At 27.7% G+C, this 16,695-nt stretch overlaps 3 protein-coding genes across 4 annotated transcripts in view; 2 read left to right on the plus strand and 1 right to left on the minus strand.

Moving 5' to 3' along the window:
• Nucleotides 1–16,695, minus strand: part of LOC129908337 (neurobeachin) — a 646,575-nt gene that overhangs the window by 624,696 nt on the left and 5,184 nt on the right. The gene's annotated exons all lie outside the window — the stretch shown is intronic.
• Nucleotides 6,248–11,148, plus strand: LOC129908342 (pupal cuticle protein Edg-78E-like). Of its 2 annotated transcripts, none has more exons than XM_055984772.1 (2): nt 6,248–6,438; nt 10,633–11,148. In XM_055984772.1, exons 1-2 carry the CDS (start codon nt 6,412–6,414, stop codon nt 10,996–10,998), a joined length of 393 nt encoding a protein of 130 aa, XP_055840747.1. In that variant the 5' UTR covers nt 6,248–6,411; the 3' UTR covers nt 10,999–11,148. The 2 variants fall into 2 exon arrangements, with proteins under 2 accessions (XP_055840747.1, XP_055840748.1); XM_055984773.1 differs by lacking the exon at nt 6,248–6,438 and adding an exon at nt 10,472–10,569.
• LOC129908343 (pupal cuticle protein Edg-78E-like) lies at nt 14,800–15,266 on the plus strand. The gene is made up of 2 exons (XM_055984774.1): nt 14,800–14,829; nt 14,895–15,266. Exons 1-2 carry the CDS (start codon nt 14,818–14,820, stop codon nt 15,246–15,248), a joined length of 366 nt encoding a protein of 121 aa, XP_055840749.1. The 5' UTR covers nt 14,800–14,817; the 3' UTR covers nt 15,249–15,266.

The raw sequence follows: 16,695 nt of genomic DNA on the forward strand, positions 1-16,695 counted from the left end.
TTAGAAAAAAAAATTTCAAAATCGTTAGAGCCGTTTTTTAAAAAACTAATTTTTTATAAATAATTTTTTGGAAAAAAAGTTTTAAAATAAAACTGGTATGCCATTTTGTACAAATCACTAATCAACATCTAAATACAAAATTTCAAAAAAAATCAATGTCCCGTTTTCGAAAACTTGACTTTTCAAAAATCCAAAAATTATTTTTTTTTAATTTTATTTTGGGCTTATATTGAAATTATATAAAAAATGCTTCTTCACAAAAAGTTTCGTTGAAATCGTTTCAGTCAGTTTCGGATTTGAAAAAAAAAAAAAAAACGGTTCTATGGCAGGTACCGTTAATAATGATTTTCAAAAACAAATTTTTTTATTAGAAGTCGGACCCTGTCTTTAAACTTATATTTGAATTTTTTAAACAAAATCGTTGGCAAGTGTGTGTTCGCGGTCAAAACGATTGATGTCCTCGCCGCCTATGAAGTTGATTTATTGAAAATGTTAAGCCAGAACCATTATTGGCGGATGGAGTCGGAAGCTACTGTCAATTGTTGTTGTTTTCTTTGTATTTTCGACAAGTTTTCATCCGTCGAGTGCGGTTGCGAGCGCTGTTCTCCTCCGTTTTCATCCGACGATCCGACAATTATAGTTCTGGCTTTAGTGAATGGTTTGGCAGCGGAAGGCATAAGCTCTCTGAGAAAAACTTTATAGAAGCATTATATAAGCTATTGCATGCGAAGCTTAGAGCTTAAAACAGCAATTGTTCGAAATTTGATTTTTTGGATCTTGTATCTACCTACTAGAATTCTTTCGAATATTGAATTCTAAATAGGTCTTGCTTTTTTTTTCCTAGAACACCTTTATGAAAAATAAATACCCTATATTGCTATAGTCCATTAAAACCAGAGCCAAATTGGTGCATATAATATGAAGTTCCAAAATATTTTTTATATTCCGAATAAGTTAAAACTTCTTATTCATTCCATTTGCATCCTCACATCCTGATAAAAAAAAGGAAAAACATAAAAAAACAGCCGGTGAAATCGTTAAAAAAAAATCCGGTTTCCTACTTTGGTGCGGGTTTTTAATTACCTACCATTTTTTTTTTTATTTTTACACAGACGCCATCTCGCTTCCATCCAACAAAACAAAACTAATAACAATTTTTTTATTCCATTTCTATATATCAAATCCCAGTACCAGTTAGGTAGTATTCCTATATCCCAAGCGAGAGATTCTATTTCTAGCGCATGCCAATACTGAAAGTGAATCTCCTTCTTCGTTATATGTGTTTTTTTTTTTTTTTTTTTTTTTTGTTCTGGAGTTGAGTTTTGATGAAGATGAGAAAAAGGTGAGTTTGAGTCTTTTGTTTGGTTGCAGTAAGTTGTTGTATAGTAAAACAAGTGAAACTATTAAAAAAAAAAGGGTAAACTGGTTTTCTTTCTTTCATTGAGGATAGTTATTAGGTATTGTATAAGGGAAACCCCATGAGCCTTTTATTTTTTTTTTTTTTTTTTATTTTGTAATAAAAAATGCAAGTTACTTGTATGGCTTACAAGCAGCAATTGCATTAGGTATAGGTACTTGACTTTTTAAGCTGAATTGTGTTTGTGATGTTGTGAAAAAAAATTGAAAGATAAATTATAAAAAAATATTTAAGAAAAAATGTCGGTAGGTACATGATTTAAATATTGTATTGGGTCTTCGCAGGAATGTTAAAATTCTAATTTTTAAATCATAACATAATTTTCATAATTTTGAATGACAGTAAAATTTTAAAGCAAAGTAAAAGTTTAAACAATAAAAAGATCCATTTCAGTCAACTGTGACAATAATTAGGTACACTCATTGGTACACAGACAGTGATGTCGAAAGTACTCTCATAGGAGTTTTTTTTCATTCTCGAGGCATTCTTTTTCTTTTAAAGGTAAAAAACAGCATACCTATAATACCTAATTGATTTTTTTTTTACAAACCCTAATGTATAAACAAATTAAAAACTGCGGAATAAATTCAAGTGCAATTATTTTTTTTTTTTGCGTAGGTATTTCTCATAAACTGTTAAAGTATTTTATGTTAAAATAAAGACAACTTTTTTTTTAATTTATTTTTTTTTTTTTAATTTAAATGACTTCACATAAAAATAAGAAAATTTAGTTAAGTGGTTCCTGGTTAATCGAAAGAATTGAAATACAATAAAAATTCGTTCGTAGTGTAGTTTGGCCTTCAGATTCAAGTGGCATTATTTTCCATTACCAATGTCCAATAACTACTTAGAAAATTCTGCCGCTGATATAGGGCAAGTGGGGGCAAGACCGCCCCCTTTAGTGTTTTACTGTCTTAAAAGCCAATAAAAAACATCTTTTAATTAAAATAAAGTTTTTATTCATTAAGTTTATTGTTTTTTTTGTAGAAACTCTTATTATTATAAAAAAATTTTAAAAAAATCATGTGTGCAATTCACACGTGGCAGAAGTGAAATCTTAGAAAATCATTTTTCTTGCAAAAAAAAATAGAAAAAATCTACCTATTTTTATTCTATCACCTTCAAATCCATGTTTTTTATATGACAACCTAGATAAATTTTATATCATCTGAAAGCTTATTATCTTAGCTCAAAATATATATATCGATCAAGTCTGTGAGACATCTACAAAAAGAGCTAGAGTTTTTTAAACTCGATAAAATTTTATCAAAAAAAGCAAAAAAAAATGTATTTTTATGTTCTCATGCTATCAATTCAATTTTTTTGTTTGACAACCTATAACAAATTTTATACCATGTGAAAGCTTATTGTACCTTGTATAATGATGCATAAATCTTATTTCAAAGATGTCTACAAGAGAAGTTAGAATTTTTTAAAGTCAACCATGCCGAATTTCCAGACTGAGATTACGGTGCTTCCTACACTGGTAGCTGGTCATCGCCAACAGATCTCCACACGTGTTTTGAGGTATTTTTAATTTTTTTTTTCAATTCAAGATTGTGTAACTTGTAAAGCACGTACCGTTATGTGTGATATATCAAATAAAAGGTTATGTTATCAGCATGCGTATTAAAGTTAAACCAAATTTGTATGTGCACTATATCAAAAGATATAACGTGTGTTGGAAAAGAACATCTTTTTACCGTTATCTCCGAATTTTTAAAATGAAATTAATTGAAATAACAATTTTTTTTTTTGTTTGTTCACCTCAAGAAATGGAAACCAGCGAAAAATCATCGTTTGTCCACCCTTCGTTTAAGAGGTAGTCAAAATAATTTATTAATTATTAATTTTTATGATTCAAAGTGTTTTTTCTTTTTTTTGTGTATGAAAAAGAACACAAAATATACAGTTTTGTGTAAACCCCACAGTAAAACTTTTGACTCTACAACCTACTCAGTAAGATAGTTTCAATATTCAATCAGCTATTAAATTAGAAGAAACTAAAAAAGCCACTGGGGTGTATGCGTAACTTTTAACGCAATTATTTTTATTTAAGCTCATATATTTATGCAAAATTGGGTTTTTGCCGTAAAGTTCAGCTGTCACGTTATTCTTGAATGGGAATAATAAAAGTATTGGACCGGCGCACAGTGGAACGTCTAGTACAAAATTCCGGACATTGGGTGAAAATTTTTTTTTCATTCTTGTAAATATTTTTTGTTTGTTAATCATAGAAAATTGTCCCTTCTTTCATAATCCACAAGTTATTTTTATCAAAATGTTTTTGTTTCCAAGATACAGAGTCTCAAGTGGGGACTATTTCACAAGAAAAAAAAAGATGTTTTTCTTAGAAATTTTCATACTCTTATATCTGGCTCATTTTTTAAGATATCTTCTTGAAATAAATTTTGTTGATAAGATACTGATATCTAAAATATATATTTAAGAAAAAAATCCTAAAATTATATTTCTAAATAATTCTAAAACACGTTTTTCTATAACCCTTTTTGAAAATTTCTCTTCAACTTTGAAAACGCTTTTAAAAAAATGATTACATATGCCCGCTCTCTTAGTAGTCTAGAATGAAAGCTTAATAGTTTGTGTGTAATATTTTAAAACATTTGGATCTGACCCCGTTTTTTAGAGCACCATCTTTATAAATTTAACCCTTTAGGTAGTATTTTTTTATTTTTTTCCTATCTGTAAAGGGGAGGGTTGGTGTTATTTGGCTAGCTTAAAGTGTCATGGGGTAGTTTAAACCAAGAATATAACTACTGAATACATAACGTAAGGCAGATTGACCAAAAAAATAAAGAAAGGTTTTTTTAAGAGTAAAGCACTGTCAGAGCGATCAACGAATGAACGAACTGATGTAATTTTTTATGCTTATGTATTTTCTAACAAAATCTGGATAATAAAGTAAGAATCTAACTAAAGTTTAAATTTAAAAAAAAATATATATTTCAATTTCTAAAACGAAACGGAAATTTGTATAAAAAAACAGCAGAACGAAAAATTTCTTTTCGTTTCGTTTCACAGCACACGAGATTGACAAACGATATTATTACCTGTACTTGAATACTTGGAAAGTTTTCAATAATGTTTCACTAATGTTTTTTCAGGTAAAATTCCTTGGTCCAAAAGAATTTTGCACCTTGTGAATTTTAATTTCTTCAAAATTATTTTCAAGTTTTAATTTATTGACATTATTTAATTTTGACTTTGGAGGCTTAGAAACATTTTCGCTTCAGCAGCGTACTAGGTTAGCTTAAAATAATGTCATGGCTTCGAAATAAAATTTGTCTTGCAAACAATTTGTTCTCTGAATTGTTTCTTATTTAAGAAAATAAAATGTATTTTTTTTTGGTTTTTTGAAAAATTAAAAAAAAGTTTTTTGTTAAGAAATTTGTTCTAAAAATATGTACAATTTCATTTGTTCGTTCATTTGATCATTCGTTGGTCGCTCTTATGTACATTGTACATTTTAATTTGCAATTTTAGCTACTTGTCTTTCATATTTAGCTGTACATAGCTTTATGATTTTTTGAAAAATAATTTTAGTGTATAAGTAGGTATATCGTATTTTGTTTGCTTTTTTTTATGAATCCATCATTTTCTTTTAAATTAATTTCATTATTAAGTTGACAATATTTATATTTTTTCATATTTTTATGTTTATGTTGGTATTTTCATAATAATACCAATTCATTTTAAAATAACACATATTTACATAAGATAATCCTTTTTAAGCTATTTTTTATTCATAATAATTTTTTTTTGCAAATAATCGGTATTTTAAAAGACTGTTAACAAAATGTGTAAACGCTTTTTTTTACTTAATAAATAAGACAATAACGTAAAGTATTAATTTTATGTGTAGTAAAATAAGGATTTGGTAGTTTTTGTATGTTAACAGCTATTTTAAGTAAAAAAAAATTAAAGAACTAAACATTTTTTGTGATTTTTTATTGGATTCAATTGTGTGATTTTCAAGAAGCAATATAGCGAAAACCGTTTTAGGATCCGTTCATTAGATCAGAAGTTACAGTCCCATGACCACTTTTTCATAGTTTCGATCCACTGTGCGGCGGCAGTCTGGTGATTCTCTGATCTGCAGAAAACCTTTTAAGAATTGAGGAATTTGAACCAAAAAGATGTAGGTATTATTTTTTGGTTCTAATTCCTAATATATTCGCATGTTCAGAAGCCGGTTATTTATTGACAGTTTACTTTCAATATTTCCCAATTACCTTTATTAGTTTTAATTTACTACCCTAAAATGGTTTGATTTTGTCTTCGATTCAACAAAATTCTTTTTTTTTTTATTATTATATTAAAGCTTCTATATTTAACAAAGCACCCAACAGTTAATATATGTAAGTGGCAACCCTGTTTATTCAACCAAAAGTGGTAAGTTTATTACCTATTTTTTTTTTCTTTTTATTTCTGTGTTGTTTATTTATCGCTTATCGCTGAAACTCAGTTAAACAAATATACACACTTATACTTTTACACATTTTTATTTATTTATATACACAATTTTCTTGTGTATGTATAAGTATAAGTTTGCCGGTCATGCCATACCAAAATGCTAAATCAGATAAAACAAAATATATGTAGGTATACCTACATACTTAAGTATTATTTACTTTTATTTTTTGTGGAAGTTTCAAGAGTATGGAAGTATCTGTATATAAAAAAAGTATGCACCTGAACGATATACATATTCATCTACCTATATTTTTCAACTGATTAAGTTTTTTTTTTTCTATATATTTTTTCCGTCCACGTTTCGCAATCGCATTATAATATCGTTGTACTATGAAATGTGTCAGTGATCTCGCTGTGTCTGTCGGTCGCCGGTTAAAAAAAAAAAAGTAAAACAGAAAAAAAAGTATAGAGACTTGAGTAATAATGTTGGGTTTATAGGAGGTATAACTTCTATCTTATGAATTTATAGGAACAAAAAACATAGACTGGAACATTTTTTGATGAGTTTGTATAAAATCAAAGAGGAGGTAGGTAGATAATTTTTTGATTGACGTGCATATTGCATGAGGTTCTTGACGTCTTTTTTACTTTGGTATCTACCTCTTATTATAGATGTAGCTATGGCTAAATATATCTTTTCTTACGGCCATATTATTCACTAGTTTAAAAAATACATCTGGATGTAAAATTGTCAAATTACACAAATAAATCCAAATCCAAAATAGCTATCCCGATTTTAACTATGAAAATAGTTTAAAAAATAGTTAAAAATGACTATTTTTTTTCTCTGTGTGATAGTGAATATCATAGATTTGGATTTATTTTTGACATTTCAATTTTTTTACATTCAGATGTCATTTTTAAACTAGTGAATAATATGGCAGTTAACTAGCTTAAAAAGAAACAAAACCTAGATTAATTTGTTTCATACTTATTTTAATTTTATGTAGGTAGGTTATCGACCCATCATTTCGACTTTTTGGGACCAAATGCAGATTTTACTGTCTCTTCGAAAAAACACCCTTTCACCAAAATTTTTTTTATAAAACTCTTTATTCTTGCTTTCTATCCCAAAATCAATGTTTTTACCAAATTTCATTAGGGTGACCCATCATTTTTGTTTTCACTCAAAAAAAAAAACACCCTTTTAACCATGATATTTTTATAGACACTTTAGATTCTTGTTTCTTATTTTAAAAGTAAAATAATTGCTAAATTTCAATAGGGTACCACTAATATTACTCAAGTATGAAACACTTTTTCAAATATACCCATATTTTCATTACTTCTAAAAAAAAACACCCTTTCACATAAAAAAAATTTATAAACTTACATTATTCGTAATTTCCATTGGAAAGAGAACATATTTAATGAATTTCGTAAGGGTAACATTTATACCATTGATTTTATCGGACTTATCGCGGATTTTTCCCTATTTCCCAAAAAAAAAAAACACCCTTTAACCTAAAATATTTGTATAGACTTTTTGGATTCTTGGTTTATGTTATAAATGAAACATTTTTACCAAATTTCATTGGTGTAACAATTTTTTCCTAGTTTTTGTGGTACTAATTCCGAATTTCATCATTTATTAAAAAAAAAAACACCCTTTCACTCAAGATAATTTTGTACACTTTTTAGATTCTTAATTCTTATACCAACCAAAACATTTACACCAAGTTTTAAAAATTAATAAAATTTAAGTCAGCTGTTATGATACCTTCCTCACACACAACTTAACCCATCAAAAAAACACCCTTTCACCAAAAATAATTTTAAGAACTTTATGAATCCTTTGTCCCTACCTTCATCCCGAATTTCATTAGTGTAGCATGTTTTTCCCATGGGTTTCGGTTATATTTTACCTGTTGAAGTCAAAAAACAAGCACCCTTGTTTTCAATTGGCTATAACTTTTTTTTAGAGCAATCGCATTGAATTTATTTTTATGTCATTAGAATCAGCATCAAAAAATACCTTGAAAACATGTGTCATATGATGATATTCGACAAACAATTTTTTTTCAGTATATTTTTGACCTTTTACCCCCTCCCGCGAAAAAAAACATTTCCACCAAACTTTTTTTTAAAAATTTTTTTGTGCTTGGTTCTTATCCCAAAAGCAAACTTTTTGCCATGTTTCATGAGTGTTACAATTTTTTTTTCTTTTAAATGCCTATTTTACCTGTACTATAATACTAGATTCGAATTAAGAAGGTCATAGTCTATTAGGAGAGTATAATTTGGTTTCTATGGCAAAAACTGGCTGGCCAATATTACTCATTTACGGAAAAATCGATCTTAAAAAATCGTTTTTTTTTTATTATTTTCTCCAATATTTTCTGAAATTAAATTCTAGTGTTTTTCTACATAGTTTTTAGTAAAAGGTTTTAATCTAAAACAATCTCTTCAAGATTCAAAAACTTATTTATTTATTTATTTGATTGAAAAATATGGAATTAAATTTCTCACAAATAATAAATTATATAGTAAATATTTTGCCAAAAAAATTTAAAAATAAGTAAAAAACATAAAAAAGTAAGTTTTAACAAGAAAAAATTTAATTTTTGCATCTTTCTCACTATTTTTTGGTTATTTTTAAAAAATGATTTGATCTGATTTTTTACAATTGTATGCAACTTTTTTCGATAGAAGGTCGACTTTTGTCACAAATCGTTAAAAAAACACGATTTTTGACACCTTCTCTAGTTTTTCGATCACCTAAATATTCAACATTCTAAAATTTTCCACCACCCTTGTGCTGTTAATAATTTTTTTCAAATTTTGCGTTCTGAAAACCGGATTGGCACTGGTCTAAAATGGGATGATTATTTACCATATACATTTTAGATCGGAAAAATCGAATTTAAGCCATGATTAACCAATCACAGCCTTGAAAGTTTTTAATTCCTTTACGTACCCATCGACAAGATTTGAGCAAAAAACCACGACCTCTGATTTAAAACCCGTGAACACGAAATCACAATCACTACGTGTGATCAATTCATATATGTATTATAGCTTTAGTCCTTCTCACGTGCAAAGTCCTTAGGAACGTGAATGTTACAAAAACACGAATTTTTATTTTCGACTTTGAAAATCACAGTGGTTCAAAAATCACATTTATGCATTTGATGGTTTATGTGATTGATAAAACTACAAAATGGCGATTTTCGTACTTGAAATTCGGTTCAGTTTCACGGCTCGGCGCACAGTGTGACAAATCGCTCATCTAGCAAAATTTAATTAAAAAAATCACTTGCAAGAATCTATCCAAAAACCGGTTTAATTTTTTTTTTTTTAATTTGTTATTGAACATTTTGTATGATTTTTATTAAATATAATAGAGGAGCATATAAATTTAAGTAAAATCTCATTTCATATGATGTTCAATATTTTGCTATTGTGCTTAAAAGTTTACAAATCGTGTTTTTTGTGTTTATTTTTACATTTAGTAGAGAAAATTTTAAATTATTCCGCATTATTCCATTCAGAATCTATATGTATTTTAAAGCTTGATATATTAGCATTCATTTTGCGTTTAAAGTTGCTGCGCATAACTGCGACACCCATACATCCATACAAATTTCAAAAACCGTTTTTGTTAATGGCACTGTTGATGCCAAAGCTATCGAAAATACCCAAAAAATAAAAAATCTGATAAAAAAGTTGTTTCCTTGCGTTTCGATTTTTTTAAAAACTAGAAGGCATAGGAACATATATGATTTTAAGTGTTTGATAAAGAATCAATTGAGATAGTTGGATTTATCAATCAATTTTGTATTGACATAAACAGTATTTAAAAAAAAAAAAATAGTATTCTATGTGTTTTTAACTTTTTTTTCCCCAAAATTTTGACTTTGAAATCGATTATTTCAAAAACTATTTATAAAAATAACTTGATTTAAAAATAAGAATTCAGTATAAAATGTTAGCTTTTGAAAAAGATATCATTCATAACTGTGAGTGTTGCCGTCGTTTTTAAATATTTTTTTCTTTATTTTAAGTAATTTTTTGAAAATTGCCCCTTCCCCTTTGGGGCAAATAGTATTTTTTTTTTTTTGTAATCTTTTCATTTTTACGGTGTTGGTGTGTGTCCAATATTCAGCATTCGAATTATTATGTGCAAAGTTCAGTATAATAAATTAAGAAGCAAGAATGTAGTTTAAAATTTAAAATACAACACTCCACTGTTACCTTTTTTATATTAAAAATAAAAAAGAAAAGTATTATAAAATTCTATTCATAAATTTAATAAATCCACAATTTTATACGATTCCATTATAAAATTTTGGGTGTGATGAGTTGCTAATTGCAATTTTTTTTTTTTTATTATTTTCCCTTGAATTTAACATATATAAAGCTGGTTTTGCCGAAAAAAAAAAAAATTAAGTTGTAGTTTCCATTAACATTTTAAAGGTAATGAATTAGTTGCATTTATTCAAATTAAGTTGTCTGGAGATAGCATAATCTGCATAAAATAAAGATCAAGTATCAATTTAACAAACATGTGTCATAGTTTATTGTTCTTTTGAGACACTTTTTTGCATTATTGATATTGATCTTGAAATAGTATAAAAGATTCAAAATTGATTGCAAAAGTTATCAGTTTTCTTTGAATACTCGACTAATCAACAACCTAAATCAATATGTTCAAATTCGTGAGTTTTAAAATCTTTGTTTCATTTTTTCTTAACTAACATTTCTTTCTTTATTTTAAAAAGATCGCTCTTGTTGCCCTTTTCGGTTTGGCTACTGCTGCTCGTTTGGAAGTCGACCCAGCTGCCCAAGATTTCAAAATCATTGAGAACGACATCACTCCCGAAGGTACTTTCCGTTATGCTTTCACAACTGGCAACGGAATCCAAGCCAAATCATCTGGTGATGCCAATGTGATCACAGGAGCCTTCAAATATGTTTCACCCGAAGGACAAACCGTTGTTATGACCTACACCGCTGATGCTGATGGTTACCATCCAGCTGGAGATCTTTTGCCAACTCCACCACCAGTGCCAGAGGCTATCCTCCGCTCTCTTGCATACAACTTGGCTCATCCACAAAAGGATGCTGTCTTGGCCCGTAAATTGTAAATTTAGCAATGAAATTTGAAGCTATTAGTTTAAAAATAAAAGCAATTTAGGTTGTTGAATTCTTTTGGTTTTTTTTTTTTAATTCTTTTTCGGGGTTTAAATGTAAACAGGAGACGATTTTTTGTGCAATAGTTAAATCTTAAATCTTTCGCTTTTTTTCAAACTTCTAATACATACAGCATTATAACCCATGGTGGAATGGCTAGTGCAATTTTTGGATTTAAAAAAAAATACAAATATTAATTTTTTTGAAAAACAGAGCAATGAATATGCTTGTGCTGATAAACATTTACCTACTTTCTAATGGCATATCAAAATTTTGTATCCAAAAAAATTTGGTAATTTTCATACATAAAAAAAAAAAAAACAGCTGTTGTACAAGAATTAAATTGATAAGGTATTATTAAAGTTTTTATTAAAGTTCTTAGAAAATTAAATTAAAAATATTCTTTTATTAGTTTCACATAAAAATTTAATTTGTTGAGTAAATTTTACAATAAGAGATAGATACACGGTTAAAAATTCTGCCATTAATTTGGCCTTTTTAATTAAAAAAAAAAATAGTTTTTAATTTTGCGATTTTAATAGAAGAATATTTTTTTTTTTTTAGATTTTTTCTGGTGAAAGTTTTCCCCAGTACATACCATAAAATGTTTATTACTATTTTTTGAAAAGAATAAATTAATAAAAAAATATATATACCTCTACTACACAATTTGCAAAGAAACTTGGCCTCAAAGTCAAAAATTAGCAAAAGGGTAAGAAAAAAATGAACAGCTTCAAAAATTTAATATCTGATCAACCGAAATAGATTTTAACGCATTTGTTAAGAATAACATTTCTTCTAAAATCTATCTATCTATTTATTTCATTTAATTTTGTTTTAATTAAATAAATAACAATATCACTGTGTTCTAAACGATTATATATTTTTTTGTTTCTTTTTGTTTTATTTTATCATAAGAGGTTTCGTGAAACCGGTTTGTGTTTTTGCGAATTTTTTTTTTTTTCAATATAAGCTTTTTTTATTTAATTTATTCTTACCTCTTTTCAATAGAAATTTATATGAAAATTAGGTTTTGAAAAAAAGAAATCACACCGTGCAAAGCAATTAAAAATAAAATGCACGACTGGGTCGCACGAACTTGCTCTTAGAGTTAAAGTTGCTTAAATTTTTAAGACTTTTTATATAGAAATTTGGAAAAAAAAAAAATAAAATTTGTTTAAAAAAAAAAATAAAATAAAATCTGAAATTAAATTGCCCTCCAAAACAAGTATGCAGTTTTGATTGTTATGTTAACATGCATTTTTAGAAAAAAAATTTTCAAAATCGTTAGAGCCGTTTTTTTAAAAACTAATTTTTTATAAATAATTTTTTGGAAAAAAAGTTTTAAAATAAAATTGGTATGCCATTTTGTAGAAATCACTAATCAACATCTAAAAACTAAATTTCAAAAAAATTTAGTGTGCCGTTTTCCAAAATTTGATTTTTTAAAAAAAAAATTTCAAAATTTTTTTAAAAATCCAAAAATTATTTTTTTTGGAAATTTTATTTTTGGGTTTTATTTAAATTATATAAATGCTTCTTCACAAAAAGTTTCGTTGAAATCGAATATGCACTTTCGGAGATAATCGGATTTGAAAAAAACGGTTCTATGGCTGGTACCGTTAATAATGATTTTCAAAAAAAATTTTTTTCATTGAAAGATAGACCTTAGCTTGAAACTAACACTTGAATTTTTTAAACAAAATCAAATCATTTTACTAAAATCGTTATATGACAAGTACCGTTATTTTTGGTCCAAAAAACTTAATTCCAAAAACCCCTCTGAAGAGTCGCCAAATAACGCTACATACCAAGTTTGACATTAATCGGTCCATCCGTTTAAGCTGTAGCTCCTTATACAGACAGACGGACTTCCGGGACCCACTTTTTTGGCATTGTCTACCATCGTAATGTCATGGAAAAATGTTATCTCAACTTTTTTTGTTTTACGAATGCATAACTTGATATATAGTCCCTATATCGCAAGTAAAAAATAGCTCAAGCATAAAATTTAAAAAAGTTTTGACTTTAATTTTTTAATATGCCGCCCCACTGTGCCTCCCTCTTGGCCCGAAATTTGTTTCAAATTTTATTTTTTCCTTGACATGTGAAAATTCAGTGATAAAAGACCTTGCCTCCTAGGCCGAAAAACTATGTTTCGAGAATACCTTATAAATTATTTGAACAGTTTTATCGAAATAGTTCATAGAAATTATTAGATTTTGAACTCTAAAACCATCGAACTGAAAATTTAAAAATTTTGGGGAGCTTCCTATTATTTTTTTTTTTTAGCCTTCCTTAAGTATTATTGTGTTTCAAAAATTGAGAAAAGATCTTACTACGTTTAAGGTAAACTAAAATCTTTATTATTTTAGTTTAAAACGCCTTATCTTAATAGCAGACAAGGGATTTGGTTACAAATTTTTTTTTTTAATCAAGGCAATATTGTTGAAAATTGAAATGCTTCAATTTAATGACAACACACAAACACAATGGCCCGTTGAATATTGAAATGCTTCAATTTAATGACAACACACAAACACAACCCTACAAACAATTTTGCTTCTATAAAGCTTTACACATGCAACTATAGCACCTGTAAAGCTTTATAGAAGCAAAATTGTTAGTCGGGAATGGCCCGTTTATGCAAAAGTGAAATTTCTTTTCCGGGAATTTTATCAAAGTTCAGAGTTGTGAAAAGTTCATACCTGCCGTAATATATAAATACAAACTTTCCGATAAAAATTTATCGAAATTCGGAAAAAAAATTAGCAAATTAAAAAAAAAAAAAAAAATGGAAAACTGGAATGAAACTTTGTTAAAAAAATATAGCATAGTAGATATTAGAAAATGCTATTCAATTCCCAGAACACAATAACATCAGTGGCGGAAAAAAAGCAGCTGCAGAAAACTGCGAAATCATGAAAATATCTGACAAAAATGTGTTAAACAAGTAAAAAATAAGTACCTACAACAGTTGCCGAAACAAATATTTGTGGCATCAATTGTTCCACTCGGACTTAGACCAACAGTTAATTTCTAAGGACCCATAATGTTCCTATATACTAAAAAAAAACCTATTAGCCAGCAATATATCAAGAGGGAGAAAATATTGATAAATCGATTGAGATCAGGGTTGTAAAAAATTATTATTTTGAATGCATTTGTTTTTCATTACAAATTAAATAAAAAAAAAATTGGTCACATAAAAACATACAAAAAAAAAAATATTTGTTGCAAATAAAATATTTTTGCATTAAAAAACAAATTTTTATTGCAACTTGAAAAAAAATTGCATTGAAAATAAAATTTGTATTGCAAATAAAAATATTTTGGAAAATACAAATTTTTCTGCATTGGTAAAAAAAATTTATTGCAAAATGTGTTCATTAAATATTTTTTTTTTTTTTTCTTACAATTTTGACCTTATATTAGGATCGATATTATAGCTGAAATGCATGGTCAAATAACCAAAGAAGAAAAGGTGAGATCCAAAAATTGTTTTTGCGATGAGCTTGGGCTTGATGGTAATGGATTAGTTGCATTTATGGAAATCAAATTGTCTGCAGATAGTTTTATAAGCACTTAATCTACATAATTTTAAAGATCAAGTAGCAATTTAACAAACATGTTGTGTGCATAGTTTATTGTTCTTTTGATACACTTGTTTGCATTTTTGATATTGATCTTGAAATAGTATAAAAGATTCAAAATTGATTGCAAAAGTTATCAGTTTTCTTTGAATACTCGACTTATCAACAACCTAAATCAATATGTTCAAATTCGTGAGTTTTATAAAATCTTTGTTTCATTTTTTCTTAACTAACATTTCTTTCTTTATTTTAAAAAGATCGCTCTTGTTGCCCTTTTCGGTTTGGCTACTGCTGCTCGTTTGGAAGTCGACCCAGCTGCCCAAGATTTCAAAATCATTGAGAACGACATCACTCCCGAAGGTACTTTCCGTTATGCTTTCACAACTGGCAACGGAATCCAAGCCAAATCATCTGGTGATGCCAATGTGATCACAGGAGCCTTCAAATATGTTTCACCCGAAGGACAAACCGTTGTTATGACCTACACCGCTGATGCTGATGGTTACCATCCAGCTGGAGATCTTTTGCCAACTCCACCACCAGTGCCAGAGGCTATCCTCCGCTCTCTAGCATACAACTTGGCTCATCCACAAAAGGAATCTAAATTGTAAATTTAGCAATGAAATTTGACACTATGATAGTATAACAATAAAAGCAATTTAGGTTGTTGAATTCTATTGGGTTTTTTTATTTATTATTTTTTTTTTTTTCAAAAAATTTTTAAAATTTCTTTTTTTTTTAGATAGATAGAAAGTTATTTAAAAAAAATAAATTTTTTAAATTTCAGGAGCCGTTTTTTTAAGTACTAAAAAAAAAATGTATTATTTTCTTTTTTGAATTTCACCTAAATGCCTCAATCTTCTGAGAAAATTTAACAATAAGAGCAGGTACATTCTATCCATTCGTGTATTTTATTTTGATTTAAGACTGATTTTTCAATCCAATTTAATTTATCTGGCTATTGAAAAATTGGCTCTTAATTAAATTATTAAAATAAATAACGATATCACTTTTTTTTTTAACGATCAATTTTTTTTTCTTTTGTTTTATTTTTCATTTTATCGTAAAAGATTTCGTGAAACAAGTTCCAGTTTTTTTTGCCATATTTTATTTTGTTTCAATAAATTTATTTTGTTTAAATTAATTTATTCTTAACTCATTTCTGAGGCGTCCGCCATTTTGAAAACGCATTAGTCTCAATATCTCGAGAACGACTGGTCGGACAGAAAAATTGCAATGACTTTTTAGATTAGAATATAATTATATTTCTTTCTCTATAGTCAGGAGTCAGATTTGACATGTGTTTTAAAAATTTTTTGTATCCTTATAATTTATATTCAAAATATATTATACGCCAAAAATAGTAAAAGTTATTTCTTGAACATCGTTACAGGGTTGCCTTATCCCTTTGGAATCCAAACTATGAATATCAAGATTAATCCTCTGTCGGCAGACGGGTGCGAATTTGGTACGACAAAAATAAAAAAATTACGATTTTTCAAAAAAGTGGTCACAAAAAAGTCTCTTTATAAGGGTGAAAATATTTTTTTTCGGAATTGTGAAAACAATATTCGAATTCCTCGGAAGATTCTACACCAATTTCATATTAGATTCTCTAAAAAATATTGAGACCGAAAAAAGTTTGAGTTACACCTTTAGAAAGATATTGAAAAAAAAATTAGGGGTCTAATACGGATTTTTTTCATAGGCCCTGTATTTTGAAATACAAATTTTTTGAAAAACAACTAATTTTTAGTAGTAGTCTTTTATTTTTTTTTGGAATTTTTAAAAGTCTGCAAAAAATCTCAAACTTATAGGAAATATAGGTTTTGATCATGCGCATGCATGAGTATTTTGCATAGGCCACTTTTGCTAAAAGTTTAAAAGTTAACATTTTTAAACTCATTTCTAATTACAGAGTCAAAAATTAGAAATAAATACAAGAAATGGCGGAACAAAGTCCGCCGGGTCAGCTAGTTTTTTATATAATAATAATGTATATGATACTTCTTCTAAGCTAAATAACACCTCACCTCACCTTCTCACCTTCTGGATTTG

The sequence above is a fragment of the Episyrphus balteatus genome, chromosome 2 (assembly GCF_945859705.1).
Source record: "Episyrphus balteatus chromosome 2, idEpiBalt1.1, whole genome shotgun sequence".
Taxonomy (NCBI): domain Eukaryota; kingdom Metazoa; phylum Arthropoda; class Insecta; order Diptera; family Syrphidae; genus Episyrphus; species Episyrphus balteatus.